Raw genomic sequence first — 6573 nt, forward strand, 5'->3', positions numbered from 1 at the left:
CGCGGCGCGACGCCCCGCCCGCCGGGTCGATCGTCGCCGCGGGGCAGCAGCCACGGGCGGTTAATAACGGACAGCAACTCCGTGTAGCGCTGCTGTGCGCTTAACGCACACGAAGGCACAACCGCGGCCCGAATCTTCCGACGCTATTTTTTTCTTAAGTTTTAAAAAGCTGATTTTTAAAATTACGATCGACAGAGGTAACGAAAAAAACTATAAACAAAGTAAAAAAAGTACAAGCCAGCCGTCAGAACTGACTGACGTGATGGGGCTTCCTCCGGCTCACCGGGCGTCTGGGGCGCCACCTCGTCACTCCCCGGGGAAGGAGCCCCCCGGAAAGACGGCTGGGTTGGCCGGCCCCGCACGACCTACAGCTGGGCAGGGAGCAGCTTTCACACAGCCAAGGGGAGGAGGCAGCTCACAACCAACGCGAGAAATTTTTTAATGCAAACATTGAGTTGTTCCTCGGTGAAGCTGGACTCAAGTGGAGCTGGGAGTCCCCGTTCTTCAACGGCTGACAGCATAGGACGAGCTGGTTAACCGTAGGTAGTATAAAGGTACATCTGCACCAAAAAAGGGAAAGCTGCAGGCACTGGGAAATTCATGTCCCATGGGTGCATACTTACATATGTAAATACACACACCTCTCTATCTAAATAATGGTGCATGGCCCTTCTGTTTTATTAAACAATGCAAAAAGGCAGGATCTGATACCAAAAGGAGATTTAAAAATGACCTAGAAGCAGCAGTTGAACCCCACCTCCTTGACAATTCTGCATCCAGGAGCAATCCCACCACTATCGGATCACCTTTCCAAAATCATCCTACGCCTGCCTCTAGTGACACTGAAGACTTAGTGCCCCAGATGATCCACGTCATAGAAGGAGCGGATCAACAGCCCAGAGCTGAAACCGGTTACATTTCTGTCCACGCTTGTAACTAGTATTTGGCCCTGGTGACAAGGAGACGCGAGCTGTGCTTCGTTGCATCGTAAGCGACTGCAGCTTGAAAGGTGCAGCCCGCCCGTGGGTGCGAAGCAGTCTGTAGCATTTCCTGCAAACCTAACAAGCCAGACAGAAGCAATACGTAACAAATCTTGAGCATTTATGACTTGAGTGCGTGTCGGGTGGGTGCATAAGCTCTTTTGGTGCCACATTCTATCATCAATTGTCTGTAAAATAAACAAGAAAAAAAATATAGTGACAAAAACAGTGGCTCAGCAATTGATCTTCAAAAATTAACAAAGGCCCCCAAATCATTCTTTACAAATCATTAAGTTAAGAGATATCAAGAAAAGGGCAACGTTATCTCCTTGTTATCTTACTGTTCTCCCTTCTCTGCTTGGGTACCTACTTTTGTAAAACTTGTATCTTTGGATGCTGCTCCTTATCTGCAGTTTTAGTGAAAATCTGCCAATGAAGTAAAAAGTTACTGGGAAAATGAGATAGAACATGACAGCATGTATCTTACTTTCTTAGGAAAACAGTTTAAAAAATAATCACGTGGAGCTAGCGTTGGAGAATTAGTTGTGGTGCGAACAGAGAAATCAAACCTCAAACCACTGTCAAGGCTTATACTCCTATGCCTGGACCTGAACTCTTGCCCAGAGTTTGGGATTTTGTGAGGCAGGCCCACCAAAGCAATGAAACAAGCAGAATTAGCTTCCTGTCTCAGAGCCTTGCAAATATTTATAAATTGCTTCGTGATTCACTCCATGTTCACTTTAATTCTATCGATGGCCTTGCACATCTTTTCCCGAGAACGGGGACTGAGTGACGGTATGTTGCAAACCGAAACGATTGAGGGAAATAAAAGGAAACGGCACAGCGGCTGGCTCGAAATGCTTTCCTGCCATCTTCTGGGCTTTCTCGGTAATGACAGGGAAGAAAGGTCTCCATTCACAACTTAAATTCCGGACTTCAGCAGCTGTGTGCCATAACCAGAAAACGACACGCACGTTTGCCACAGTATAGGCATATTGTGGCTCTTAGAAGCAAGACCGTCACATTCGTGATTCAGCTCAGCAAGGAAGGCTAAGCAATGAGAGAAAAGTTAGTACGGGAAATGCAGTTTCTTGGGAGGTCGGCAGAGTCAGGTCAGAACAGCCACGCATCAGGTCGCCCGCTCGCATTGTGAAGAGGAAATACATGATCCTCGTGACACTCCGACATATTCTGGAAGCAATCGTTACCTTTCAATGAGGACTTGCAAAGATGAAACACTGTCAGACTTCAACCTACGACCACCACGTAGAACGCAGCACGTAACGCGATTCTCACCAGAGAAATCAAAATGGGTATAGCTTACTATGTGCCTGCGGAAGAACTGAACGAGCCCTTTGCAAATGAAGATATTTGGTTCTTTGACATTTACTGCCAACTGCTGGGGACAGGTGATCTCTGCCATCCCTTCTTCCTAAAAAGGAGACTGCAACATTATAATTACCACGCAGTACTGTAAGATTCAGGAGTTCTACAGTAAATCAAATAAAGGAAGATACATTACACTCAAATTTATCTTTCATTCAATCCTTGTCATATATTTTCCTTCTTGACATTTCAGTTAGTACATTTTTCTGATTTTAATAATGAGATACTAGAATATATCTGAAGATTTCTGCTGCCAATTTTTGCTGGTGAATTGGTATTTTCGTCTCTATTTGCATAAAGTCACACAAGTAATGGAGATTATAAAGAGAGCGATCCTTCAAAATGTAGAATTTCATAGTCACAAAAAAGGCTACAGAATACTTGAACTTAATTTTCAACTATCAAAAAGTTGATTAATTTTAAACGTATCAAAAAATCAGGAGAAAGACAAGCAACTGAAACAAGCCCTAGCTTTGCAATACGTATTCAGATTGCCTGAATAAGGAAAGGCTTATGTTTGCTACTTAAGTGACAAGCAACAAAAGCATCTCACTGAAAAAGTGAAATAGCAGATTAACTTCCAAGAGACATCTCAATGGCTCCAGAACTGATCACCTGACTTGCTAATTAATAGTTATGTTTGCAGTAATGCAAAATTTAGACATTTACTGTTTGATCTAAGGGCATAAGCAAGTGAGGTTTATAGATACAGTGTTGTTAGAAGTTCCTACCTTTATTATCGATTAAAAAAATATTTAGTGTTTGTTGCTGCCCTTTATCTAAGCATTCTTTATTGATACTCCTAAGATGTACATATATCAGCCAATACTCATTCATATGTGTCATTTAGTATTAGAAACTGTCTTGATATATCAGGTGTTGCACATGAAATTGTGTATAAACAGTGAAGTGTACCAGAAACATTTTATTCATATCAGTAAACTGAATGTGTTTACATTACAATAAGCAAAGCACAAAATTTGTTCAAAAACTTTTATTTACTATAAAGACAAAAAACACCAAAATAGGTACAAATTATACTATATAAAATTGGTTCAATGGGGTAAAAACTTTTAATTAAAATATCTTGATATATTTAAAATAACAAAGGATACAATGAAGCCAAATTTCTTAACCCAGAGATTTCTGTAAAATTTGCTTGCACAGTAAGGTGCTAATAGAAGTTAGCCCTTAAGCCCTGGAAGTCTTAGGAATCAGTCACATAGCAAATATAATTTCATTGTGAAAGTGAACTTTGGTAGAAGAAACTCTATAGGACACCTGAGGTAGTAGAAACTGGAATAAACAGCAGTAGACGTTATTTACAACTTAAGTACCAAATAACATTAAGAACACAAAAAAATAATTACACAATACAATTTTCAGTCCAGCTTTGATCCAAAGAAAATAAGAATATTACATCACATCTGCATTTTAAAAACACCACAATTACCAGCAAGCTGAGGGAAACGCAAACAAACTCAAACAAATGCATTTGGACACCTAGAGGCAGTTTGAGTTTGAAATGTGGTAGGCATGGTGATCTACAGAGTAATACTGATTAGCTGAGGTTCATCAGTTTATACAGTTTACATTTCTGCCAGAAACAGTATTAATCTGACAACCGATCTTCCAGTACATGAATTGGCAAGAGTGCATCCTTTAAAGCTTGCACATAAGAAAGACTTGGAAACAATCTTATTAGAATGAGAAATTCTAAAGTGGTCAAAAAAAAAGTCAAGTACAAAACAGTTAGAGCTACCAAACTTCACATTTCGGTATTTTTTTAACTCTTCAAAGTCTGCCAATCTTCTAAAACAAAGGAATGTAAAATTTTCAAAAGAAACACATTCACAACTAATGACACTGCTTTTTTTTATTAGTATGAGCACTATCATTCCTGTAAACTTATCTTTAAGATGTTTTACTTCCAATTTGTATTGTACATTTTTAATGTACTATAGCTTATGTAGTTTGTCCTGAGTCTTTGAAACCAATTCTATTTCAGTCCAACAATCCAACTGGCTTCTGAAGAGTTAAAACATGAACAGTATTTTTTTTCAAATGGATTAAACACAATCAGTATTTGATTTAAAAAGATCCCCCTCTTAAAAAAGCAAAAGAAAAGCTGCCATTTTCCTTCAGAATTACATGCATCAGAATCTAAAAACCTGCCTTTAAAATAATTTTAAAAACCTGTTTTTAAAAAACACACCTGCTAAAAAACACAAGTTTTGCACTACAGGTGAAGCTTTACTTCACATTTTACTTTATCTTGCCTTTCAAGTCCAACTTTGTTTCTTGTTAAAATAAATACCTTTCTTACGGTAATATTTTTAACATTTTCAAAGTAAATTATCACTAATGGCTACAGTAAATAGATGATGTACGGCAGAAGGAAAACAGCAGGTAAAACTTGTTATCAGTAGAGAATGTGACCTCAGTTTTGTTACACAAAGAATGAGATTTGCTCATAGTTGGCACCTGCTCCCACTGGAGTACAGGACAAAGTCTCCCATAAACTTTAATGCGAGCTGGGTTTGGGGCCTTTGCCACGAAACTTCTCTACACGATTTGCCAGAAAAAACTGCTATATGAGAAGAAGGCTCAACAACTTTTAGCATGATTCAGACTAAGTTGTTTTATGCAGAACAACCTTGGTTCTTCTGTTTTGTTTTTTAAATAACCTGTGCTATCAGAGCCTTCAACACTGCCTTGTTGAAGGTGGCATTTTATTTTATTCCAGATTTCTAGCAAATCTGTTTTTAAAACTCTTGTGTCAGCAAGATGTTCCATGACACAGCTTGCATCTTTTTCTAAAGACTATTTTGAAAGATCACCTTTCCCTGAAAGTTAAAAATACAATGAAAACAAACTTTAATTTCAAAAGAAATTACATGGCCAGCAGTAAATGCACAAGTGAAACACAACTGCCTGCTCTTACTTTAAGGAAGGCAAAATATTTTTTTAAAGTATCCATCAATGTTTGGATTTGTTACTCACAGAACTTTGTGTAATTAAAAGGGACAGATACAGAACTTCCTTTAAACCAGTGCTGAAAACTGACTAATTGCAGAACCCTCTGCTTACATCTACATGATGTGAAATGGAACAGTGATTGCTATATTAAAATAGGTCCTGAGCCCCTCAGCTGCTAATATTGCTGAAAAAGTGCTCCAAATAAAATAAAAATCACTTATCTGCTAAATAATCACGCAGATTTAAGGAAAAATGCTTTTGTGTTCACATAGAGCCAGATGTTTGAAAAGGCACAGTTTACAAATCTCTGCACAAGTTGTGAAATGTTGCATACTGATCTTAGGTAAAGATCTCGATTTGTCAATCACATACTTAGGTAGGGTCCTCCACTAGCCTTAAGTCCTTGATGTACCTATCATTAAGGCCAGCAGAATAATACAACTTGCTGTGCTTAACTGCACTGCAAGACAGTTACTGTATATTCAGTAGCATCTTCTTCAGTTTATCAGCCTTACACATAAGTAGCTACCATGTAGTACGGAAGACAGGGTGTTTCAGCAGCTCCCTTGATGGGGGTCTGTCCTGAGGTTGAAGTTCTAAACACCGAAGCGTCACATCTTTCAAGCCAGGAGACAGATGTGTAGGGATTGATGGAGCAGTAGTTGCACTAGCAATCTGAACAAAGGGAAGATAACTTTTCAGAAGTCAGTGATTCTTAAGCCCCCTCTCCTACCCCAAAAAACCTTCCACAAGCTGATCATTTTCAGCTAACGAGTTATATTTGTGAGCTTTTCTCCACTTAGCATATTTCCTACTGCAGTTTGAAAATTACATTACTGCTTCCATTTTATAAAATGGGTCTTAAGTTGCCCTTATGCCTATTACCTTTCACAGTCTGCCTCTCTCTTTGTACTTTTCTCTAAATTTTCTTCTTACGGCAAGATTCTGCAGTGACCATCTGCCGAGCAGGCCGTAAGAAAAGCTCTTATGCCATACATATGGCATACATACTATTCTTTAGTCCACTACTTACCATGACTGTTAACTGGCATAAGCCAACATGGAGATATATTAAGCTGAGTGATGTTATATTATGATATGTTAAGCTGCGTATGCTCTCTTGCATTGTCTTTACTGTATTTCTGCTACCACCCCAAATGGCAATCTCTCAGATAGACACAGATCACTCCCAACCAAATTCATTTTGATTTTCTCTAGATCAAATTCA

General features: G+C 39.0%; 2 protein-coding genes across 2 annotated transcripts in view; both read right to left on the bottom strand.

Annotated features, from left to right (window-relative positions):
• The window catches only part of SETD9 (SET domain containing 9), a 10885-nt gene extending 8482 nt beyond the window's left edge, over positions 1-2403 (bottom strand). The window contains exon 1 of the mRNA XM_009326946.1: positions 2189-2403. Coding sequence (XP_009325221.1) covers positions 2189-2403 — 215 coding nt within the window. The remainder of the gene's footprint in view (positions 1-2188) is intronic.
• Positions 2404-5510: 3107 nt separating this feature from the next.
• MAP3K1 (mitogen-activated protein kinase kinase kinase 1, E3 ubiquitin protein ligase) overlaps positions 5511-6573 on the bottom strand; it is a 23139-nt gene continuing 22076 nt past the window's right edge. The window contains exon 19 of the mRNA XM_009326928.1: positions 5511-6020. Coding sequence (XP_009325203.1) covers positions 5871-6020 — 150 coding nt within the window. The 3' untranslated portion in view covers positions 5511-5870. The remainder of the gene's footprint in view (positions 6021-6573) is intronic.

Source organism: Pygoscelis adeliae, unplaced genomic scaffold (genome assembly GCF_000699105.1).
Source record: "Pygoscelis adeliae isolate BGI_AS28 unplaced genomic scaffold, ASM69910v1 Scaffold116, whole genome shotgun sequence".
In the NCBI taxonomy this organism is placed as follows: domain Eukaryota; kingdom Metazoa; phylum Chordata; class Aves; order Sphenisciformes; family Spheniscidae; genus Pygoscelis; species Pygoscelis adeliae.